We start from the raw sequence: 26,110 nt of genomic DNA, 5'->3' as shown, positions 1-26,110 counted from the left end.
GGTTCGCTTGAATATCGCTGAAAACTGGTATCGCATTAAGGGGACCCCGTCCGCATGTATGAGTAAGTGATCCCCTTTTGTAGGTCGCACAGCTTGATATTTCTCTAAATTGGCCAGTGGGCAAGTGACCTGACCGTGCAATCGTTTTAATGTCAAGGTAGCCCCCCCACCCCAATTGATCAGTTTTGGACCTTGGTATAAACATCCTCATCATGTCCCCCTGTTTCGTGACATTCTGAATTAGCATTCCCATGTGACCGACATTCTTTTAGATATCTTTCAAAGTGAAACTCAAGACTTGGCTTTTTCATCAAGCTTTCCCAGAGAGCTAAAAGCAAGAAGAACAAACTTTCAGCCTTGTCTTACAGCATTATTGTAATGTTCATATTGTGTCAGTTATATGTTTCAAGTTGTTTTCTAAGTTGTTCTCTAAGTTGATCTTAGCTGTTTCATAATAGATTTTACCTTGATTATTATCCGTTCATTATATTCGATATGTTCCATGTAAACCGCCTCCCCGGCGATAGTTATTTCTGTTAAATGTGAACCGGAGTGATATGTATTGTATACAGGAACTTCCGGTATATAAAAACCAAAAATAAATAAATAAAAATATCGCTACCAGCTCAACCAATGCGTAGTGCACCGAAGAAGGCTAGTGTAAAAGCAAACCTAAATAACTGTGTCTCGATTGTTGAATGGCATATGTCGCCCAACCTATGCCATATTACAATTAATAAATCATATGTTATGGGATGCTGCCCGTCCCTCTGGTCCCCTAGTCTCCTTCCCCAACCCTTCAACATTTTTCGAGTCAGAAATTCTTTGGTAGGGTCTCCCCAACCTTGGGCTCCCATGAAAAATGCCAGCCCAGCTAGCTGCTTCACTACTATGCCCCTGGACAGTCCCGCATCCTTGGCCCATGATATGTATGCCACAATCTATTCCTTTGCCACCGGTACTTTTTTGCAATTATGTTGTCTCAGGAAGTAGCACACTCTCCCGTATCCCCTGCAATAAGCATCCCATGTGGTGGGAGCCACAGATCGTCGCAACAGTTCTAACGTGGTTGACGACCAATTGCCCATACATGCTCCGGTACTGGAGTTGCCTGTTCATCTGCATCGGGTACCTGTTTACGGAACAAAGACCATTTAGCACGAGATAAAGAGTCTGCCACACCATTATACACCCCTGGAACATGCTGCGCCTTTACAGTGGTATTAATGCGCAAACTACTTAGGACTACCTGTCGAAACAGGTCCACCACCCGTGGACATTTGGCTGACTGTCTATTGATGACTGAAACCACTGCTTGGTTATCACACCAGAATATGATGTGTTTGTTCCGCAAGCACTCCCCCCAGATTATCAATGCCACCCATATGGGGAAAAGCTCCAGGAATGTTATATTTGCTGTTATTCCTTCCTCCACCCATGCTGCCAGCCATTGTGCGGTGGCCCACGCACCCTGACATTATACGCCGAATCCTCATCCCCCTGAAGCATCTGAATGAATGTCCAAATCACGGCTTGATACCAGGGGCTCCTGCCAGACCGATATGCTGTTGTAACTGCTCAGGAATAATGTCCATATCACCAGGTCCTCTCGTATAGGATGTGATATCCTGATGAAATGGTGTGGATCTCTGACTCCTGTTTTTGCTGCTGCTGGTCTGCACAAGAAGCTCTGCCCATAGGGATTACTTGGCATGCAAAGTTAAATGCTCCCAAAATTGTTTGCACCTCCCAGAGTGTCATCTTCTTTGCCTTGGATGCCTTGTCCAGTAGGCCACACAATTTTTGGAGTTTGTCCATTGGGAGTCTGGATATCATCCTCTTAGAATCCAATTCAATGCCTAGGAAGCACATGGTAATAGTTGACCCCTCCATCTTCTCTTGTGCAAGCGGAACTCCAAAATCCTCTGCCACCTCCTGAAAGGTCTGTAACAGGCAATCAGCCATCTCTGTTCCAGCTGGGCCAATGAACAGGAAATCGTCCAAGTAGTGTATTATATTCTTTGACTGTGCCCTTTTTGCCGTCACCCAGTGTAAAAATGAACTGAAAGCCTCAAAATATGCGCAGGACATGGAGCAACCCATGGGCATGCACTTATCGAAGTAAAACATCCCATGAAACTTGAATTCCAGCAAAGGAAAACTATCTGGGTGAACTGGCAGCAGTCGAAATGCCGATTCAATGTCAGTTTTTGCCATGACTGAAGACTCTCCGCACCTCCGAAGGAGAGTGATTGCATTGTCAAATGATGCATATTGTACTGAACATTCTTCCTGTGGCAGGTGGTCGTTGACCGAGAGCCCAGGTGGAAATGATAGGTTTTGGATCAGTCTGTATTTGCCTGGCTCCTTCTTTAGTACTACCACCAGAGGAGATAATGCCATATTTTGGAATGGGGGTGTTGCAAAGGGCCTGCCATTCTACCCAAAGACAACTCTATGTTTAACTTGGCTTGGACTATTTCTGGATGTCTCATTCTCGACGCTGCATTATTGGCTGTAAACTCTCTGATCTTTCCTTGATAAGAAATTCGGAATCCTTCACTAAAACCACTTGCAATCCTCCCAGCATCCTCTTTCCTTGGGTATTTCCCAAGCCATTCTAACATTCTGTCCAGTCAAATTGGCGAGGCTGCTTTTGCCATTGCCTCATTTCATTTTCTTGGGGAAGAACTCCCCGTAGCCATCTTTTTTGTAAACTTGTTAACCGAATGGGGTGCCACGCAAATCAAGCAAATGTGCTTGAACTTGCAATCTTTGAACGTGCAAGAAGATTTGTTAAATCTCCAGCAGGCGTTATTTTGATTATTTGCCGATCCTCCGTAGGCTGCTCCCGTGTATGATGTCCTTGTCGATGCTCTTCCATGGCCCCCCGCATCAGCGGCCTTGTTCATCATGGGGTAGATTTTTAAAAAATGCGCGTTCGCATACTTTTGTTGGCGCACCAGTCGCAAACAAAAGTACGCTGGATTTTATAAGATACGCGCGTAGCTGCGCGTATCTTATAAAATCCTGGATCGGCGCGCGCAAGGCTGCCGATTTTGGGCAGCCGGCGCGCGCCAAGCCGCGCAGCCTGCCTCCAGGCTCGCATAAATCCGGGCGGATTTACGCGAGCAGGGCTTTTAAAATCCGCCCCCATTTGTTTAACCATAGGTCGACATTGTGTGTCCCCCATGACATCGTTCCCGAGTCCTCCGTCTTGTCCCGGAAGCGCTCATCGTAATTTAGCCACGACCAGCCTTCATATGCTCTTTGCACCTCCAAAATTGTGTCTGTGTACCCGAGCATCGGTCCACATTGCGATGGATCGTATTTTGTTATGACACTCATCAGACTGAGATATGCTCTGGTCCAGGTCTCTATGTTGCGCGGTATAGTCTTGCTGTCCTCTGGCAGTGCATCTCTGCTTTTCTTCCTTTTTTTGTCTTTTGAGTTTCTCCTTCCTTCCATAAGTCAGAAGATGTCAATGTATTTTCTCTTTATAATCCTTTTCCACAGCTTCCTCGGCAGCTTAACCATAGAGGGGCAATGCTGTTCGCCGGCATCGAAGTTGCTGCTGCCTCTCCATGTGCCAACTGTGCCCATGTTAAGCTGTCCTCATCTGCTCTATCGGAGTCCGAAGATGAGCTACTGTCACTGGAACTTAAACTGTACCATCTCCTCTGCTTTCCACTTCCTTTCTTTTTTGGCCCGTGCGCTGTCATGCCAAGTGGCTGTGGAATTGAAACATTATGTTCAGATAACTCACCCAGCTGTTGTTGCTCAAGCCCAGCTTCTGCTGCAACTGCATCCCCTACACGCACCTCCGGTAGTATCATGTTCTCTCCGTCACTATTGGTCGTTGCACTGGTTGTCTCGCTGCCTTGGGTCTCTCCTTCGGACAGACTATTGGCAGCAGTGTTACTACAATTTCTTTTTCTTGGCGTGCGTCCAGCATGCCTGCTGCTCCCTGCTGCTGTTGAGTCATCATCATCTCTCCCTTGGGCCTCTTGGCTGTTCCACATGCCCTGCTGTCTTGGCCAATATCCCCATGGATATACCAGGTATGGCATTCCTCCAGCATAGGCCATTTGTGACTATTGTGGGAATGGGTTATGGGTTAGGTCCTGGGCTGCTGCTATTACCCTCAGTATCGGCTGGTGGCATCCAAGGTCCACAGGCCCAAGGTGGAGGGAACCCCAGTAAATAAGGAAAACCCATAGTCTGTATCTGGTCCCCCTGACCAGGTTTCACACTTGCTATGTTATTCTTGTGGTTTACTGCAGTCATACACCACCCCCAGCTCACAAATTAAATAGCCGGGCTGACATCATCAGGGCCGGCCCACAGGAATGCCCCCCGTGCTTGGGACATTGTACTCTTCTCTGTGTTTGTCCTTTTCATCCAACGTATCAGTCTGATAGGAAAGTGTGTTGTAACCTTTATAGCCAACATCAAATACCTCAACAAACATTGCCACACAATTTGGATCCTTGCGACATTGCTGCATATCTGCACATATTACTTGACTTTAACCTCAGCACTTTCTATTGACAACCATATACACTCTATGCTACCCAGGCATTAATAACTGATCACAAGGCATGATAATGTCAGTTTTGGTAGTAGATGTTATGGGATGGACTTTTTGTACGAAATATTGAACTAAATTATCATTTTTCTGATTTCATGGATGCAAGTAGTAAAATGTAGTAGAGATGTGAATTGGAACCGGAATCGGTTCGGTTCCGGTTCCGATTCAAATCTTATAATTTTTATCATCCGGCCCGATTGGTTTTTTGTTTATCGGCTGCGCCCAATCTGAAAAACAAAAAACCCACCCTGACCCTTTAAAACTGACCTCTTAGCCTTCCCCTGTCACATGGTAGGAGCACTGAATGGCCGGCGCCATCTTTAAAAATGGCGTGGGCATAGCCGGCCAATGGCATGGATACCCTGTCACATGGTAAGGGCAAAGGGCCATCGGCACCATTTTTATTAGTGGCAGCCGATGGCCCGAGAGCGGGAGATTGCTCCCGGCGCCCCCACTGGACCACCAGGTAATTTTAAAACGTTTTTGTGGGGGTCGGGAGGGTGGGGGAGGCTAAGGGGTCAGTTTTAAAGGGTCGGGGTGGGTTTTTTTTTATCAGGCCATTGGTGCCATTTTTATTAGTGGCAGCCGATGGCCCGAGAGCGGGCGATCGGTCCCGGGGCGTCCACTGGACCACCAGGTGATTTTAAAACATTTTGGGAGGGTTTGAGAGGATGGGGGAAGGTAAGGGATTAGTTTTAAAGGGTCAGGGTGGGTTTAGAGGTTGTTTTGGTGTGCCGGTTTTCCTGCCCCCCCCCCCAATAACTCCCGTTAGTGGACACAAACCCGATTAACGATTTTTCACGATAAATCAGGGAAATTTCTATTGTATCGCACTCTTTAACGATTTTTGATTATTTAAAAAATATCGGACAATATTTTAAATCGTCAAAAAACGATTCACATCCCTAAAATGTAGCATCAACCTGTTTGTTCTATTATAAACTCATGAATTATCTTATTATTACAGCCTAATTATTAAACCTAATTAGGGATCAGTGAAGCTGACTTTAATAGCAATCACATTTCCAAGATGTTTAAGGGATTTACCTAAAAACTGCAGAAAATTATAAGAAAAAATTAAGCATCAAATAATAAGTTTAAAATTATTTAGGGGAAATAATTCCAGGGTGCTTATTTATGAAAATATTCACTACAAACAATAATTTCTATATAAATACCATATACAGACATCAGATCAAGCAAAACTTCAGATGATAAAAGGAAGATATCATCTGATCTGTATTTTATTTATTTATTTATTTTATTTATAGGCTTTTCTATGCTGACATTCGTAAGGCACATCATGCCGGCTTACATTGAACTGATAAAAGGAAATACAAAAAACCAAAAAATATAACAAGGAGGTAATTCAAAAAGGGAAATAAATACAAAGGGGCATTATACAACAAATATTTGCAGGGTTAGGAGAGCAAAAGGGGCAGAGTTGTGGGGGGAGAGAGAACTTTATACAGTCGATATACTGATATCTTAACTAAGAATTCGTCGGTCGTGGAGTACCAAACTGGATTCAGGGAAGGGAAAGAAGCGTACCAGAGAAACAGGGAAAGGAGAGGTGGGGGAGGCGCTGGAGGTGGGGGAGGCGCTGGAGGTGGAAAGGTGTGGGGCTGGCTGTGGGGGATCAGTAAAGAGAACTGTTTAGGCTACAGTTCTACGTTATGTTTGTATCGGGGTATTAATTTTCAATAAGAGATTTTCCAAAGGCAGGAGGAAATAATCTGTCATATATGAATGGACACCTTTGTCAAGCTTTTTAATAATAAAGATACATATTTGAAAAGAAGGACTTCAGTATCCTAATGTTTATTTTTTATTACATTTTACTGATATCTTACAATTTTTTTTCCTTCTTGATAGGTTTGCCCTCTCACTGGTTTTGACTAATATTTGAAGGAAGCAGAGGTTTTGTGTGCCATTCTGCAATAGCTGATGTTGGATAATAATTGTAGATGCCATTGGATTCTAGCTTTAGCAGATATGGTGCCAACAGATTAAAGAATGCTAACATGAGCATGTTAATGCATTAATTCTACATGTCCATGATATTGTAATGAGTTTAGCATTAGTGTGCAAGCATTACAATTAGCACACTAATGAAATGTTATCACAAAAATTTAACTGCACCTCTTTGAGGTTTATCTACTTTTTTGTGTTAAAGGGCCTGAGTTAATGTGTTATTTTTCTGTGTGCTAATAGATGACCTGTTTTGCCTCTCATTAGCACAGGTTTATACATTAGAGCGCTTGCAAGCTTCTTTATGCATGTGAAAAGTGCAAACGTGCATACTCTTTGCGCACTAACAGCACTTTTCATGCATGTTAATTAGAGATGTGAATCGGAACCGGAATTGGTTCCAATTCCTGGTTCGGGGACTATAGTGAAATCTTTTTCGTGCAGTCCGATCAGGTTTTTTTTAATCGGCTGCGCCCAAGCCGATAAACAAAAAACCCACCCCGACCCTTTAAAACATATCCTTTAGCTTCCCGCACCCTCCCGACCCCTCCCCCCCAAAACTTTTTAAAATTACCTAGTAATCCAGTGGGGGTCCTGGGAGCTCCTACCATGTGACAGGGGCCATGTGACAGGGGCCGGCCAATGGCACGGATACCCTGTCACAAGGTAAGGGCAAAGGGCCACCGGTACCATTTTGATTAGTGGCAGCCGACGGCCCGAGAGCGGGAGATGGCTCCCGGGACCCCCAGGTAATTTAAAAAAGTTTTGGGGGGGGGGGGGTGTTGGGAGGGTGCGGGAAGCTAAAGGATATGTTTTAAAGGGTCAGGGTGGGTTTAGGGGTTGTTTTTGTGTGCCATTTTTCCCGCCCTACCCCAAAACGATAAGAGAACCCCATGAACAATTTCGTGGGGTTTTCCTATCAGTTTCGGGCAGCCCCCAATTTCTGACCAGTTTGAAAATATCGTAAGATATTTTCAATCGTCAGAAAAACGATTCACATCCCTAATGTTAATGCCTAATGAAAGCATTACAGCACTTTAGCACATTGGCCCTTTAGATTGGATGGAGCTCTGTAGGATGAGCAAACCGTATTGCTGTAATTTGCATATAGATACTGCTGCAGTACAAAGGAAGATGAAAGTTATAAAGATTGCAGAAGTGATCCCACCACAGTAGGATCCCCAGGTGAAAGTTTCTGAACAACAGAGACTTCTGATGCCAGTTCAGCTGAGGTCACTGACAACTAACTCACAGTGCTGTGCCAAGTGTTAGCACACAGTGTAAGAGAGCAGCTTACCCTGCTGTGCCAGCATGTGTGGATTACAACTGCTGCTTTGAGTCTGTGATTTTTTTGTGGTGCTGCTTGAAATCTTAGGGCTTCAAGCGAAAGTACACATGAAACCAAGAGGGAGGAGATAGGCTCAGTCTGCCCATGCTGTTTCCAGCTGCTCACTTGTGAAAAGAAAAGTAGAGATAGATAGAGATGTTTATTCAAGCATAACCATTCATTGCATGTTCCTTTCTTACAAAAAAAAAAACCATCAGTGGGCCTAGTTCCCCATGGTACCAAACCCCTGCTCTACTCCCCCCCTGCCGAGAGCATAGTCCACCATGATGGTATAAACCCATTCTTACATATCTTTGTCAAATCACTGAGTTACTGGGAACGGTTGTTGCGAAAGTAGTTGTTGTTTACTACTTACCAGCAAGCTCCTCAGGGGTGCCAGTGCCTCCTTGGAAGTCTTCTACAGGCTCAGGCAGAAGAATCACTCCCTGCCTCGGTCCATTCCATTCTCCTGTCACCTCCACCTGCCTTATTTTCCCCTCTTTAAGTGACTCTTGCTCTGTCTTGTCCCACTCATCTGCTCCTCCACACTTCCGCCCCCCTTCCTCTTCCTCTGCTGCTTACTTATAGCCAATGAGGGATGAACATTCATTTAGAAAGGACATGAAAAATGAAACAAATCAGACTGTTTCATTTCACATCATTTCAAAACAAAAATAACAACAAAATTGTTTTTTTTATTTTCATTTTGGTTTTTTTTCTATTTTGGGTAAATTTGGGTAAATTTGTAAATTGTGTGATAAAACACAAAGGGGCAGATTTTAAAAGCCCTACGCGTGTATGTTATAAAATCAGGCCTACATTTGTGCGAGCCGGGTAGCGTGCACAAATGTACCCCACGAGCATATGTTTAAAAATCCGGCCTAAATAGCGCACACAAAATTCATTTTGAAAATAACTTTCCAACAACTGGGTATGGTGGCATATACACATGTATGTGGCCGTGCATAGTCCTAACAGAGTATTTTATAACATATACATATCAGATACGTGTGTATTATAAAATATGTGCATGTTTACCCCACAACATACACACATATATCGGGCGGATTTTAAAAGCCCTGCTCGCGTAAATCCGCCCGGATTTACGTGAGCAGGGCCTTGCGCGCCGGCGCGCCTATTTTGCATAGGCCGCTGGCGCGCGCAGAGCCCCGGGATGCACGTAGGTCCCGGGGTTTTTTGAAGGGGGCGTGTCGGGGGCGTATCGGGGGGCGGGACCGGATGAAGCGGCGTTTCGGGGGCATGACGCGGCGTTTTGGGGGCGGGACTGGGGGCATGGTGCCGGCCCAGGGGCGTGGTCCAGGCCTCTGGACCAGCCCCCGGGGCGGAAGACGGTGCGCCAGCAGTCCGCTGGTGCGCGTAGATTTACGTCTGCTTCTCGCAGGCGTAAATCTAGGGACAAAGGTAAGGGGGGGTTTAGATAGGGCCGGGGGGGGGGGGGTTAGGTAGGGGAAGGGAGGGGAAGGGAGGGGAAGGTGAGGGGAGGGTGAAAGGAAGTTCCCTCCGAGGCCGCTCCGATTCCAGAGTGGCCTCGGAGGGAACGGAGGCAGGCTGCGGGGTTCGGCGCACGCAGGCTGCCCAAAATTGGCAGCCTTGCGCGCGCCGATCTAGGATTTTAGAGGATATGCATGGCTATGCGCGTATCTTATAAAATCCAGCGTACTTTTGTTTGCGCCTGCTGCGCAAACAAAATTACGCGCTCGCGCTTTTTTTAAAAATCTACCCCATATAGGTCAACACGTGAATACATGCAATGCATTGAAAGCGAGTATTTCAATGCTTTGGAAAGGTGCACTTTACCACCTATTTTAAAAATGTAGATGAGTATATTTTACGTGCAAAAATAAAGTAGGACTTACTCGTGTAAGTCAGGATTTACACATATAAAGTGGAGTATTTTAAAACATACATACCTGAGTGAAATTACCAGCTTTAGCTAGTCCACTAATTTGCCTAGTCCTTCTCCAGATCATCAAGTCCTTCCTGGTTGTTTAGCTGAGCTTTCCCCAGTTCCCTCAGACCTCCCACCCAGTCAATGCTAAACAATAGAGATGTGAATCGTTTTCCATATCGTCTTAACGATAGAAATCGTGTGGCAGGGCAAGAAAATCGTGTTAGGCACGATATTTTAGTTAAAAAATCGTTAAAAATCGTTTTTTCCGATTAGTGCGCACTAACTCGAGTTAGTGCGCACTAACGGGAGTTAGTTCGCACTAACTGGGAGTTAGTGCGCACTAACTGAAAATGATACAATTTGATACTTTTCAGGTCAGTTAAGGTCAGTTTAGGAATGAATATGTATTCATATTGGCTGCCCTCTTATTTATTCATGTTACCAAGCTTCCCACTGACAGTATATGGGGGATGGGAAATGGAAACAGTTGGTAGCTTGACAAAACAAATAACGTGATCAGTCAATGTGACTAGAACTTGTGCCCTAACCCTGATACCAGGGGTATTGTGATCTTCCTGCACACAGTGCCCTATCCCTATTAATACCAGGAGTGTTGTGATCTTCCTGCACACAGTGCCCTAACCCTGGCACCAGGGGTGTTGTGATCTTCCTGCACACAGTGCCCTATCCCTATTAATACCAGGAGTGTTTTGATCTTCCTGCACACAGTGCCCTATCCCTATTAATACCAGGAGTGTTGTGATCTTCCTGCACACAGTGCCCTAACCCTGGCACCAGGGGTGTTGTGATCTTCCTGCACACAGTGCCCTATCCCTATTAATACCAGGAGTGTTGTGATCTTCCTGCACACAGTGCCCTAACCCTGGCACCAGGGGTGTTGTGATCTTCCTGCACACAGTGCCCTATCCCTATTAATACCAGGGGTATTGTGATCTTCCTGCACACAGTGCCCTATCCCTATTAATACCAGGAGTGTTGTGATCTTCCTGCACACAGTGCCCTAACCCTGGCACCAGGGGTGTTGTGATCTTCCTGCACACAGTGCCCTATCCCTATTAATACCAGGAGTGTTGTGATCTTCCTGCACACAGTGCCCTAACCCTGGCACCAGGGGTGTTGTGATCTTCCTGCACACAGTGCCCTATCCCTATTAATACCAGGAGTGTTGTGATCTTCCTGCACACAGTGCCCTATCCCTATTAATACCAGGAGTGTTGTGATCTTCCTGCACACAGTGCCCTAACCCTGGCACCAGGGGTGTTGTGATCTTCCTGCACACAGTGCCCTATCCCTATTAATACCAGGAGTGTTGTGATCTTCCTGCACACAGTGCCCTAACCCTGGCACCAGGGGTGTTGTGATCTTCCTGCACACAGTGCCCTATCCCTATTAATACCAGGGGTATTGTGATCTTCCTGCACACAGTGCCCTATCCCTATTAATACCAGGAGTGTTGTGACGACGTACAGATCGTAATCCCTATAAAAGAATCAATCTCAAAAACAATGGAATACTGGGACAGTTGCCTATTAGAAATTAAACTTCTCCTCAACAGTCTAAACCTTGTACTCAATGCTTCGAAAACAGAATTCCTGCTCATATCACCAGAAAACAATAACACACTTCCTAAACCACCCACACTCCTTCAAACAACCCACGTAAGAGACTTAGGAGCCATCCTAGACAATCGTCTCAACCTCAAAACATTCATTAACCAAACCACCAAAGATTGCTTCTACAAATTACATATCCTGAAAAGAATAAAACCGCTGTTTCACACTCAGGACTTCAGAACAATCTTGCAAGCAATAATCTTTTCCAAACTAGATTATTGCAACTCATTACTATTAGGCCTCCCAGCTTCTTACACCAAACCTTTACAAATGGTTCAGAACTCTGCAGCCAGAGTCCTTACAAATTCCAGGAAAATTGACCACATTTCACCTATTCTCAAAAACCTCCATTGGCTTCCGATCCACTATAGAATCATGTACAAAACCATTAACATCATATACAAAACTATCAACCAACACACGCAACTTGACCTACAAATACCACTTAAAAAATTCACCTCCGCCAGGCCTATCAGGGAACACTACAAAGAGTCACTCCAAATTCCAAAGGCCAAAACCTACCAACATAAATCCTTGAGTCTCAGAGCCTTCTCATCAGCAGGTCCAGCTCTCTGGAACTCGATCCCACCTGATTTGAGACAAGAGCCATGCTCTTTAACATTTAGGAAAAGACTAAAAACTTGGCTTTTCAAAAAAGCATTTCCAAGCCTTGAATAAAAACCTCCTCTCACTAGCACTAACTCGTATGCAATAATGGAATGTAAACACGAATCAACCAACCTCAAACCCTCTCTCACTAATTCCTGCTGAATATTTATCATACTATTACCATTCACAACTGTCATATTTATTCATTTGATTACCTATGTACCGTTTCATAGTCTTATTTTTTCACTTGCTATTCTAATGTATCAATAGGCTGAAATGTAAATATTGTGCTGTTCAATTTCTCCCCTTCCATCCCAAGTTTATTTTCCTTGTTTTTTGTAACTTTCCCTCTCCCTTTTTCTGATTCACTGTATTTAAAGTTCAAGGTTCTTATTGAAAATATTGTTTTTTACGTTACGTTATGCTTTACACTCCTTGTTATTTGTAAACCGGGTTGATGTGATGCCTATCATGAAACTCGGTATAACAAAAACAATAAATAAATAAATAAATAAATAAATCAATCAATCTTCCTGCACACAGTGCCCTATCCCTAATACCAGGGGTGTTGTGATCTTCCTGCACACAGTGCCCTATTCCTGATACCGGGGGTGTTGGGATCTTCTTGCACACATCCCGGTATCAGGGATAGGGCACTGCATGCAGGAAGATCACAACACTCCTGGTATCAGGAATAGGGCACTGTGTGCAGGAAGATCACAACACCCCTGGTATTAGGGATAGGGCACTGCGTGCAGGAAGATCACAACACTCCTGGTATTAATAGGGATAGGGCACTGCATGCAGGAAGATCACAACACCCCTGGTATCAGGGATAGGGCACTGTGTGCAGGAAGATCACAATACCCCGGAGGAGTGAGGGTCAGGCAGCTCCCCCCTGTCTGTGAAGCCAGCCTCTCACTAGTAATGCAGGGAGGGAGCTGTCTCAGACTTCACCATCCTCCCCCCCCCCCCTCACCCACACACCATTCACTAGCTGGGACATGGGGGAAGTCAGGAGTGAGGGTCAGGCAGCTCCCCCCTGTCTGTGAAGCCAGCCTCTCACTAGTAATGCAGGGAGGGAGCTGTCTCAGACTTCACCATCCTCCCCCCCCCCCCCTCACCCACACACCATTCACTAGCTGGGACATGGGGGAAGTCAGGAGTGAGGGTCAGGCAGCTCCCCCCTGTCTGTGAAGCCAGCCTCTCACTTGTAATGCAGGGAGGGAGCTGTCTCAGATTTCACCATCCTCCCCCCCCCCCCTCACCCACACACCATTCACTAGCTGGGACATGGGGGAAGTCAGGAGTGAGGGTCAGGCAGCTCCCCCCTGTCTGTGAAGCCAGCCTCTCACTAGTAATGCAGGGAGGGAGCTGTCTCAGACTTCACCATCCTCCCCCCCCCCCCCCTCACCCACACACCATTCACTAGCTGGGACATGGGGGAAGTCAGGAGTGAGGGTCAGGCAGCTCCCCCCTGTCTGTGAAGCCAGCCTCTCACTAGTAATGCAGGGAGGGAGCTGTCTCAGACTTCACCATCCTCCCCCCCCCCCCCTCACCCACACACCATTCACTAGCTGGGACATGGAGGAAGTCAGGAGTGAGGGTCAGGCAGCTCCCCCCTGTCTGTGAAGCCAGCCTCTCATTAGTAATGCAGGGAGGGAGCTGTCTCAGACTTCACCATCCTCCCCCCCCCCCCCCTCACCCACACAACCATTCACTAGCTGGGACATGGGGGAAGTCAGGAGTGAGGGTCAGGCAGCTCCCCCCTGTCTGTGAAGCCAGCCTCTCACTAGTAATGCAGGGAGGGAGCTGTCTCAGACTGGTATCAGGGATAGGGCACTGAGTGCAGGAAGATCACAACACCCCTGGTATCAGGAATAGGGCACAGGTTCTAGTCATATTGACTGATCACATTACTTTTTTTGTCAACTACCAACAATTTTCATTTCCCATCCCCCCAACCATCACCTCAGTTGGAAGCTTGGTAACATCAATAGATAAGAGGGCAGCCAGCCAATAGGAATACATATTCATTCCTAACTGACCTTTACTGACCTGGATAGTGTCAATAATTTGTATCATTTTCTGTTAGTGTTCCTGAGTTTCCATTTCCATTTCCCATCCCCCCAACCATCACCTCAGTGGGAACCTGGTTAACATCAATAGATAAGAGGGCAGCCAGCCAATAGGAACACATATTCATTCCTAACTGACCTTTACTGACCTGGAAAGTGTCAATTTGTATCATTTTCAGTTAGTGCGCACTAACTCCCGTTAGTGCGCACTAACACGATTTAATGATTTTTAACGATAAATCGTTAGAATTTCTATTGTATCGTGTTCTATAACGATTTAAGACGATATTAAAATTATCGGACGATAATTTTAATCGTTAAAAAACGATTCACATCCCTACTAAACAATAAACACATTTAATATCAGGAAAGAAAGCCAAAACATACCTGAATCACACTAATCGCATTACATTTCTTAGGGCAACAATTTTCAAGCAATAGTGGGCAATGTAAAACTTTACCTGTGGTTGTTACTTTTACTACCGTTTTAATGCACTTTTTTACTTTACTACTATTTTTAGCACATTTTTAAAATTACCATGCACTGTGCATCTCATTAGCTTACTACATCAAAAGTAAAGCTAATTTTTGGTCTGATACTTTTAAAATGTGTGCTGATATTTTTTTTTTTTTTTTGCAGAATATTTAACATTGCTCATATTACATCGGCCCCAGAATGAGAAAAACGTTTTAGTAAATCAGATCCTAAGTGAGTTTCTTAGGACTTGCTGGCTAAGAATTAGTAAACATAGATTTTTTTATTCCTTCAAGTTCTTATACCTAACATATATGTGTGTTTTGAAATACAGTCTTGGGTATGTTTTAAACAGCAATTAAAAGACCCACCGTATGTGATATTGACACTCTTGACAATTGTAATAAACAAATGACATATTCATAAGAGAAATATGTGTCCCATTAGGATAAAACAAAAACTAAGAGAACATATGGCAATGCAATTAGCATCATTAGGGAAGTACATCAACAGATTTTACGCTGCAGGGAAAATGTAATAGGAAACCAGAATATCTACATAAGAGCCCTAAAAACTGCAGATCTCCAGAAGACTCCGGCATTAAAACCTACGGTATAGCTGGTATTACTCTCTTATTAAGGAGATAGGCAACCATCTGCAATCCATTTGAATTTGCAAAGTTCACATTGACCCGTTTCTTTAATTGATAAGGGATCATGTTACACCTCATCTGTTTTACACAAAAAGTGATAGCTGGGAATCTCAGTTTCAGATTCATCTACACTTGGCCTGAGGTCTTCGAAGGCAGCACACTGCATCTTTTCATTTGTTTCTGTCCCAGCACACCACATTCTTCAGAGTGAAACCGTTCTTCTTGATTTTGTTTAGGATAACAATAGGAATAAGGGATGTGATGGGAAAAAATGTTTTGGTTTTTTTTCATTTTGGGTAGGAGGCGTTTATTTGGGTTTCAGTTTGTTTAATGATTGTTTATGTTAGTTAGTTTTCTTTGCTGAACTGAAATAAATATTAAATTAAAACAACAAAAACAAGAAAACAAAAAGAAACAGCCCCACCCCCAGCCGCTTCAGGCCGTGTTTACCCATATCTGTATCGGAGACCTTCAGCCATGCCTGTCCCGCCAGCTCCTGGTTTGACAATGGTACCAGCCAGCCCTGAAGTTGGCATCATTATGTTGTATAGTCATACAGCATATGGCCATACAACAAACTGGTGCCAACCTCATGCTTGGCTAGTCCCATTTCTGAACCAGGAGGCTAGGAGGCAGGAATGACTGGGGATCACTTCTGCGCCTCACTATATCAGAACCCCTCATAGAATGGGTTAAGCATTCTAAGGGGAAAGTCGGAAAGGGGACAGTTCATGTCTGCTAGGGGTTATTTTCATTGACTTTCTCAAAAAACTCAATGTAAAAAAATGTGGAATTTATTGATATTTAAATTCACTATAGGAGAAAGGTAGAGAAATTGACATTATTTGCAATTATGTCATAGAATGTATGTGCTTTTTTTGCAACACTGGTACAACTGTAGTTTACTTCAGAGGTTTTTAATAATAAAAATTATAGTTTGATTCTCTTTGTGTGCATTTCAGTTCTAATCTATATATCAAATGCTGGGTGTGCCACCATATTAAAACAGTTATCTGATCGTGTAATAACCTGGAAACCGGTACAGGATGTGCAATGAAATGAAATGCTAGGGGTGTGCATTCGTTTCCTACGTATTTGTAATCCGCAACGTATAGGCCATCCATTGCTCCTACCATGCGACAGGGGCTGACCAATGGCACCAGTAGCCCCTGTGACATAGAAGGTCAAAGGCTATCGGTGCCATTTTGAATACTGGCAGCCGAGGGTGTGAGTGCAGGAGATGGCTCCTGGACCCCCCGCTGGACCACCAGGGAGTTTTGGTAAGTCTTGGGAGGGTCAGAAGGGTGGGGGGGTTGTACTTAATTCAATTTTAGCCAGAAAACGAATAAGAATTAATGCATGTACATATCGGGGGGCCCCCTTGCCGAATGCAACGTATCTGCCCCCCGAAGAATACGAATCCTGAATGCAACGTATGGCGTCCCTCTGCACATCCCTATGAAATGCTAAATGCTTCTCTTATTATGTTAATAGATTTAACCAGTCTTATTCCTAGAATCAACATATTTGCAAGTTTCATGTGTCATTCACTGTGCCCCAGATGTGTTCACTCCTTTGTGCATGGTATAATTGCCTACATTCCACTAGTACATATGAGAGGCCTGTAATAATGTCTATGAAAGTAGAGAGGCACAAAGGGTTTCTAATATTACTATAAAATAGGTCACTTTCTCATTGAGTTGTTAGCTAGCAGATGACCATGACATTCTAGCTATAAGCCCACATTTTCCCCTTTTTCACCCCTAATACTCTTTAAATATTTTGTTATATAATATGCAGTTTGGTGATATCAAATAATGCTATCTTAGGAGGGGTACAGTGAATAATGAGGCTTAAGAGTTGTGGAACAAGGAGCTCTGTTGTTTCTGAAACAATTCTTCCTCTTTGTGGTACAATGCCGGTCATAAGGGAGTGAAGAAAATGCAAACTATGAAATAAGAATGACATTATTGTGTACTTGTACAATTGACAGACTTCTCAAAATTAAGTACAATGGTTTCTGAAACCTTAGTATAGATATGCAAAAGTTTTCTCAATAAAATATTATGGATTTCTGTTTTGCATTTAATAATTTATTTTTGTCATTGATTTCTGTTAAGTTAGTGTATGTAAATGTTTGGGAAGCTATTCAAATGAGGCAGTGTGGAGGTTAAGATGAGGAAAAACATTTTTTATTTCTTGTTCTTAGTTTGAACTAGTGGAGCGCACTGTTAACCCGTGTTTGGACCAGTCTTATTCCTAGTCTTTTGCATGTAGCTGCCATATAAGTTACCTGTACCGATGTTACAAAATTACCCTTCCTGTATTAGAAAATGTGTGACATTCAGACACATGTTATGCACAGAAATCTCTACATGCAAATGCATGTTGATGGCCCTATTAGTTATTCCTGCGCAATTCAGTAAGTAAAACGTGCAGCCAAGCCTTACATTTTACTTTCAGAAATTAGCGCCTACCCAAAGATAAGCGTTTGTTTCTGCCGGCACCGGGAAAGTGTACAGAAAAGCAGTAAAAACTGCTTTTCTGTACACCCTCCGACTTAATATCATGGCGATATTAAGTCGGAGGTCCCAAAAGTAAAAAATAATTAAAAATTAAAAAAAAAAAAAAAAGTTAAATCAGCTCGCGGCTCGCGGGTTGAAAACCGGACGCTCAATTTTGCTGGCGTCCTGTTTCCGAATCCGTGGCTATCAGCAGGTTTGAGAACCGACACCGGCAAAATTGAGCGTCGGCTGTCAAACTCGCTGACAGCCGCCGCTCCTGTCAAAAAAGAGGCACTAGGGACGCGCTAGTGTCCCTAGCGCCTCTTTTTACCATTGGCCCTCATTTGAATACTGAATAGCGCGCACAGGAGAGTGGCCTGTGCCTGCACTAGGGGAGCGGGCGCTTGCTCGCTCTCCCGCGACTTTTACCGAATCGGCCTGCTAGCGACTGCATAGTGGGAAATAGATGAGAATCATGTATATTGTTGTTAAGCTGATAAGATATTGCTTAGTTTGGACCAGTCAAAAAACCCCAAACAGTAACTATCTTAAAAGCAGTTAAGTGAATTCTAAAAGCCCAGTATGCACCAAAACTGGAAGATATGCGAGTATGTACTGTCAGCACCCGCTGAGCAGAGTTTAAAAGCTGCCCGTGAATGCATTATCTCCCTGTATGTGCACAAGTAAGAAAGCCCAAAAAAGGGCGAGATATGGACAGGGCAAGGGTGGGACGTAAGCGTTCTGGGACTTTAACATGAAATGTGTGCATAAATGTTTATGCGCACAAGTGTGCACCAGGGTCCCCTGAAGCGTAACATTAGTACTGCTATGAATAGCGTGTAAGTAATAAAACAAAACAAAAAAAAAAAACCTAAGCTAGACAGCGGGGTTTTAAGGGTTGGGCTAATAGGCGGAAAGGGAGGCTAATAACCTAGAGGGATTTGGAAGTCCTATTCCATAACTGGACAAACTGGAAATGAACTGGGAAAACTAGTGATGACGTCTGTGTGCATCCCTTATAAAATTCCTCCACTTATGCAATAGAGGTGGCATTTGCGTGCATGTGCATGTATCCAAATAAAATTATGCGTATGTTTATGCATGTTCAGCCTGTTATACAACATGTGCATATACGTGCGTATGTTATAAAATGGCTGTGTCCTTTGGCGTGAGTCAGCATATGTGCGTACTTGTGCACCTGCATGCTGGTATCAAAGTTACCTTCATATAGGGCCAGATTTTAAAACCTACGTGCGCAGGGTACATTTGTGCGTGCTACCTGGCACACACAAATGTACACCCAATTTTATAACATGCACGTGCAGCCGCGCGCATATTATAAAATCCAGAGTTGGCGCGCGCAAGGGGAGGCACATATTACGCTCTCCTCCTCCAGAGGGGAGGAGCTAGCAGTCTGTTACAGTTCTTGCTAGGGAGTTAGCAATCTGTTATCGCTCACCCCGCCAGGAGGGCGGAGTTAGCAATCTTGTTCTGCTTTCCTCTTGAAAGGAGGAGGAGTTTGCAATCTGTCATGATCTGCTTCTCCAGAAGGGAGGAGTTAGCTATCTGTAGTGCTTACCCTGCCCGGAGGGCGGAGTTAGTAATCTAGTAGCGAACTGCTGTAGATGCTTCTGAAAAGGAAGGAGATGCAATCTGTTAGGGGGTCAACTCCCCAGGGAAGAGGAGTTGGTAATTTCTTCAATGATACTCTTCTGAGGAGAGGAGCTAACAATGTGTAATTGTACTTCGCTACTGAGACAGCAATCTATCATGCCTCCACTACGGAGTAGTAATCTATTATATATAGGCTTCTGGCAAGTCCCACAGAAAAGAGGAAATATATATATATATATATATATATATATATATATATATAATACTTCCGTAAGCGGTGTTAGTGGTCTGTAGTGGTTGGCTCCCACAGAGTGATAGTAGTGTAAGGAATGACCACGTAGAGGAAATGGTGAATCCCTGGGGTGATGGTAGATGACAGCGCCCCCAGGAGGAGATCCTGAGAGGAACCACCGGCTAGGCTAGAATATGAGATAAACACAATAGTTCTTTATTAGGCTGAAGCTGGACCACCAGAAGTGGCAGTAGTGAGTCGATGTGTTCAGCAGGGCTGAAGTCCTTCTGATACTGGACTACAATCTCTGGGTTGCTGAGCTGTAGAGAGAGACTAGAAGGAGTGAGTAGACAGGGTATACTGGATACAAGATGGTACACTCACAATAGTAGATGTCTGCGATGGTCTCTATGCCACAGAGAGTCTTCAGTATATTTAGGAACAGGAGCCGTAGGCGAGCACTGGTTCCCACAAACAGTCTGTAATAAGAACTCACAATAGCTGTATATGAAATGGCTTCTAGAGTAGAGGAGAGTCTGTAAAGGAGTCCAGGAACATGGGCCCTTCTGGAGTGAGTACCGGTTCCTATCTGCAATCTTGCCAATGTAACTCACGATCTCCTGTACCTGCGATAATGTCTAGGACGGAAGGGAGTCTTAAGAGCTATAGGAATGTAGGCCCTCGGTTCCGCCCCGCCACGTCCCGCCCCTTTCACAAAGCCCCAGGTTATACACGTGTCCCGGGGCTTGTGCGCATCGCCTGGCCTATGCAAAATAGGCTCGACGCGCGTAACCCTTTGAAAATCTGGCCCATAGTGTTATATCATTTTTATTTGCCAAAGTGAGTGAATACTTTAAGAACATTTTTCCTATAGAAGTCATGAATTTGGGTGCAGTGGTATACCATTGGTCTCTAGCACCTAGGGGGCAATGCCTGCAATTGCTGTCCCCCCAGTTTCTTCATTGTCCCCTTTCTCCTCCCTCCCTTCACCTCGATGGTGCTTCCTCCTCCTCCTCCTTCTCTGTGGTTCCTCTGCTGCAGTCACCAATAGAAAAGACAATTTACAGCAGTGGAGAGTTGGAGGGATGAAGGAGAGAAAAATGCCAGCATAGGCTGCAGCTCCTCCTCAGCTCTTGGATCTTCATCAGTCTCTAGTCAGAGCAGTCCTGGTCAACAACAACAAAAAAACAAGTGTAGATATGTAGAAATATTATATTCTTCACAGGAAGGGATGCAAAAAAAAGGAGGAGGGATTAGGACAGAGCTCCTCCAGATGCCCCTGCTGAGACTGGGCTGCACTGAGCATCTTGCCTGCTGCTTCTTTAATTAGAAAATTATAGCAGCAACTCCCTGGGGATTTACGTGGCTGTGTGAGGGTGTTCTGACAAGTGGCAAAAGGTGATTTGTGTAAGGAATGAACAGTTTACCCTCCTCTCCCTGATAAGCTGATCAGCTGGCATCTTCCACAGCCCAGCACCCAGAACTTTATCCTTCTACTCTCTCCCCTCAGTACACAGTCTAGGAGCAACCTCCTGCACTCGGGCCGTATTGCCAGTATTCAAATGGCCCTCATGTGAGGGCAAAGGTAGCGCTGGCGCTACCTGTAAGGGCAAAGGACGGCCCGGTAGCCAGAGGACGGCCCGGAGCGGGGGATCGCTCCCGGGACCCCCACTGGACCACCAGGTACCTGTAAAAAGGGGTTTTTTTGGGGGGGGGGGTCGGGAGGGTGGGGGAAGCTAAGGGGTTACTTTTAAAGAGTCGGGGTGGGTTTTTTGTTTATCGGCTGGGCAGCCGATAAACAAAATGCGATTGGGCCCGATGGGAAAAAACCCACATGTGAATCTGAACCGGAATCCGAACCGATTCCAGTTCCGTTTCACATCTCTAGAATTTTGTAACATCTGTGCCGGTAACTTATACAGCAACTACATGCATAAGTTACACTAGCTTTCAAAGCAAACTTCTGCATAGCAGTTCACTTTGAAAATTATGCGAAAGCGTGTACAGCAACTCACCCACACAAAGCTGCTTTATATACATGCAAATTTACGTGCATATATTTCATAATCATAAGTATGCATGTAACTTCAAGCTCCACTCCAGCTCTGTCCCAGAATGCCTTTTTATTGTATAAATAAAAGTATGCACAATTTGGGGGTGGATTTTAAAAGTGTTATGCGTGTATATGTGCTCCTGTGCATGCCAAGCCTATTTTGCATAGGCCCGGCGATGCGCACAAGCCCCAGGATGCGCGTATGTCCCGGAGCTTGAAAACTAGATGTAATGGATCAAGAAAAATACATTTGTTATTTTGGTAGATTACCAAACATTTACATGAGAATTTGAGGAAAAAGCTTGCTCTAATACCTAGAATCCTTTGCTTGAAAGAAAGAAAATGTTTCCTACAGGCTTCAGTAACCAATGAAATATTTTATTTATTTATTTATTTATTTAACAGTTTTTTATACCGACCTTCATAGTAAATTACCATATCGGATCGGTTTACAGTTTAACAAATATCAGGAAAGGTCTGAAGTTTTTGACCACAGAAGGAAATATCTTTACATTTAAAATATTTATGGAAAGCCAGATCCTTATCTTGCTTTAAAGAGAAAGAAACTAGTCAAGTAGCTCTAGTTGGGATATATTCAATAGAATCCTTGGTCTTCCCAAATCATCCATTTCCCCCTCCTTAAAAGTTGATACTTTCCTCTTAGGGAGATAATATAACTTGGAAAGAACAGGGATCATATCCTTATCAAAAGATAATATCACATATGTATATCCTGAATAATTCCCCCGGTGATAATAACTAGAAATAGAAAAATTTAAAAATCGTAGACTACAAGATCTCATATCATTTTCTGACATTTCAAAATGATCAAGGCCTGCTGCTGTGTCTTTTGTTAATGCTTTGACTCTTTCTGGTAATGTATTTGACACAGCAGTGGCCTTCACTCACCCTCAGCAGGTTGTAAAGATTGCAAATATGGAGAACCACTTGAAGTTAACTTTTCCAAGTTTGGAGGCTCCAAAGGTTAGTTCTCTAGGAGTGCCTCTCTCTTCGATAATTCCCACTGAGTGGGGTAACTGAAGGGATTCAGGAACCTGCTAATGTCACTCTACAGGATACTTGGAGATTGGTTCCTAAGAGCTAGATTCATCATTTTGCTATAAATTTTATGAGAATAGCACCCGTGATAAAAAAAAAAAGGGTTGTGGTTAAGGTAATTTTCCAGATGCTGTATTGTGTGTTATTACAAGTTAAGAAGTGCCCTCACAGGCTTTTATTGCATTTTGGGTAAGAGAGAGCTATCAAGCTAGGTCAAGAGTACAATGTATAAATCAAAATCTCATCTTTGTGTATCTTTCATCACTCCAAATCACATAAAATCTTCACTGATGTCTACTATGCTATTCATATCTCTGACTGTGCATGTAAAAGCTGCCACCACTAAAACCTCACCACAAGTTACCAGTTGCCCCTCTTACAGTGGTATAAATAGTTTACTTATATAAGCACCCTAAAAGAAGGCTCACTCTCTTTCTCTCTCTCTCTCACAAATGCTATTTTGGGCATAACACCAGGAAAAAAGGTGTAGTTATTTCAGGTGTTAAGTACCCCTCATTTTCATAAACTCTCATTTGACTAAATTTTTTAAATTTGTAGTTTATCACATGCATTATCGCAGGCATTAGGACCCTAATGCCATCGATAAGGCCCTAATGCTATTTGATGAATGACCCCCTAAGGTTGAAAAAACATTATTCAGTCTGTATCCCAGATACATGTCATTTCAATTGAAGTAAGATCTAAGATGGAAGACCACGATAACATGATTTCTGGAGCAGAATTATCTATGTTGGCGATTAACTCCCAATAAACTTCAGTCCAAGCTTCAGTCCAAGGATAATTTCATTGTCCATAATCAGCTTGAAATGTTAGAAAATGATATGAAATCTAATTGTTTTTATAGTCCACCAAATCCAAACTCGAAGGGAGCCCAAGGCAGTTTACATCAATCAAGTACACAGTATCAAGCATAATACAATATTCATACATGCCAATATAATTCATGCAAAATAGTGTGCATTCAACCTCTGAAAAGTTTGGGTTGCACAGGGGCATAGCCATTACTGAACTTTTGGAAGGGCTCATGGACAAGATGGGTGGGCACTGTGGCCAGCCCCCTCTCCCCTACCCTGCCCCCATCCCTTAACCCATCCATGGGTCTTCATGGCAGTGGATACAAAACCCATTTAAATTCTGTCAGTACGCTGTATCTCCTGTCTCTTTACTTTCCCTGCCCTGTCTCTGCTGTTTCTCAATCTCCCTCTGTTGATAATGCAGCTCCTTTATACAAAGGTAAATCTCTCAGGCTGCTGAAGAGCAATAATATAAAAAGAGGAGAGGGCATTCCTGAGCTTTTAGGGACTGAAAGGAGGGGGAGATAATTATCTGCCAAAAGTAATGAAAGACTTTGATAACCTCTAAGTTTTGCATGTCTAGTCCATGGGCAATGCAGTTTTCCTGTTCAGCTTAGCCCTTTTAAGGCACTGAGGATCATGATCTGGCAGGGATTCCAATGCCTCCAGGCTCTCTGCTTGCTATACCTTTAAGGGACTGAATGAGATGGGACATGACCAAAACTGAGGGAGGCGCAGATGCACAAGGCCTACCCATGGCTATGCCACTGGTGTGGAAGCAGAAACCCACTCTTAATTTGTATCAGCTCTACCACAGAGATTTATGTTGGTCACTAATTTTACTTATTCTGAAGTTGCTGCTGTGCACAGAATAGTGTCTGCTCTGCTTACACATGCCATATAGACCTTTACTTTTCAGCTCCTATTGCCCTTTTCATATTGATTCATTATTCTGTCCTTCATCATCATTTACTGCCAAAATCCCTGGTGCATTTATTTTTTTTTCTTCTATTATTCAGCAAAAGCAAGCAGAACTTAATAAACAAGATATCTAATTGAATATCTCATTCAGTTTTATGACTTAAGTGATTAATTTAAAAAAGGAAGCATTATTTGCAAAGGAACTAATAATTAATGGACTGGTGATTTCAGAGACAAATCTAATATTTATCAGATGCCAAAATAACTTTCGAGGTGACCAACAAATGAAAATATCTAAAGTGAGGAAAACTGTTATCTCTTAAGAGGATAAATCTGCCTAGCTCAAATGATTTGTATACCTAGTTGCCACTGGATGTCTCCATTGCTCCATGTACTATAAACAGGTCACTGAAATCCATTTGGCTGTCCTTCAAAACACATGCATCATGAAGAAAGTTAGCTAACTGTGGTGTTTTATTTCCTAAACGTCGAGCCTATCTATATGCCTAATAGTGATGACTGAAATGCCAAAAGTAATTACATAATAAAATTAATTGCCTGTATATTATAGTAAATAGTGTTACCCTAGGCATTAATATTTAGAAAGAGAGACTTGGTTCTCAGCAGAGGACTTTTAGTGGATAAAAGTCTTCTATTCCTTATAAAATGCCAAAATGCAACATGAGTTTTGCATTCTAGAAAATGGGTGAAATATAAAAGACGTATGGATCACTTTTAGTAGAAATCCAACCAGATCTGAATTGTCTGTATTGCACACAACATTGAACAGTATATCGTGGCAAGCTTTAACCCCATTCTTGTCTCTTAATTTCCTTTTCAGAGCGGAAAACCAAATCTTCCCACCACTAAAAAGAAGAACGCGTAGAAAGGACTAAGCAGTGATGCTGTACCATTTATGGGCACTACCGACCGCAAAACTGTGTCTTCGACGGAAGAAGTATAGTAGGTTTTGCCATGGCCAGTTTTAAGGGGCGAAGGATGTACCCTGTTAAACATCACAAGAAGATGGATGCACTTCATTTTTTGGTGTGAAAAGTAGAAGGTGTTCCAGGAGAGGACAGATGAAAATACTTGCATTCATCCTCTCCATTTTTTTTTTTTGGCAGCCATTTTTTTTAATGCTCAAGTGACAGTGACACATTAATGGGCATCTGTGAATGGGATAATACAGAATAACAACAATCAGCACCAATAATAACACCCCAGTGTTCAGATATATACTAATTATTCTTTCAAATGCACATGATATTTGTTATTTATCAGGACTTCTTTTCTGTTTACTGTCTTATCCCTCTTTTGGAATTTGTCACACTTTTGCAAATTGAAAAATTGTGTCTATTTTAATTGCATTAAAAATATAAGCACTGTATATATCTTTGGTTAGGATGACCATACTTTTCTGTTTTGAGAATAAGAGACCTTCAAACATTTTCTGTGTCAGTTTATTTCATCTTATTAGATATGGTTCCTATTAGATATCTTGATATTATAATATAGTATATTGAAACTCCTGACATGTGACAAGCTGCTATGCAAGAGACCTACCTTGCCTCCATTCCTAGGCCAGATTCTTGTTCCACAGGGTGCTGGGTATAAGATCTGCAGAGGCAACATTCACAGTTTCACAGTTCTTGGAAGGAAG

General features: G+C 43.4%; 1 protein-coding gene across 4 annotated transcripts in view; it reads left to right on the top strand.

The window, feature by feature from the left end:
• The window catches only part of PDE1A (phosphodiesterase 1A), a 733,908-nt gene extending 708,019 nt beyond the window's left edge, over nt 1-25,889 (top strand). For all 4 annotated transcript variants that reach the window (XM_029605930.1, XM_029605928.1, XM_029605927.1 and 1 more), the window contains one exon: nt 25,289-25,889. In XM_029605930.1, the coding sequence (XP_029461790.1) occupies nt 25,289-25,317 (29 nt within the window). In that variant the 3' untranslated portion in view covers nt 25,318-25,889. The remainder of the gene's footprint in view (nt 1-25,288) is intronic.
• Nucleotides 25,890-26,110: the final 221 nt, after the last annotated feature.

Source organism: Rhinatrema bivittatum, chromosome 6 (genome assembly GCF_901001135.1).
Source record: "Rhinatrema bivittatum chromosome 6, aRhiBiv1.1, whole genome shotgun sequence".
Lineage (NCBI taxonomy): Eukaryota > Metazoa > Chordata > Amphibia > Gymnophiona > Rhinatrematidae > Rhinatrema > Rhinatrema bivittatum.
The sequence above is the reverse complement of the archived record's forward strand: the minus strand, read 5'-3'. Positions and strand labels throughout refer to the sequence as shown.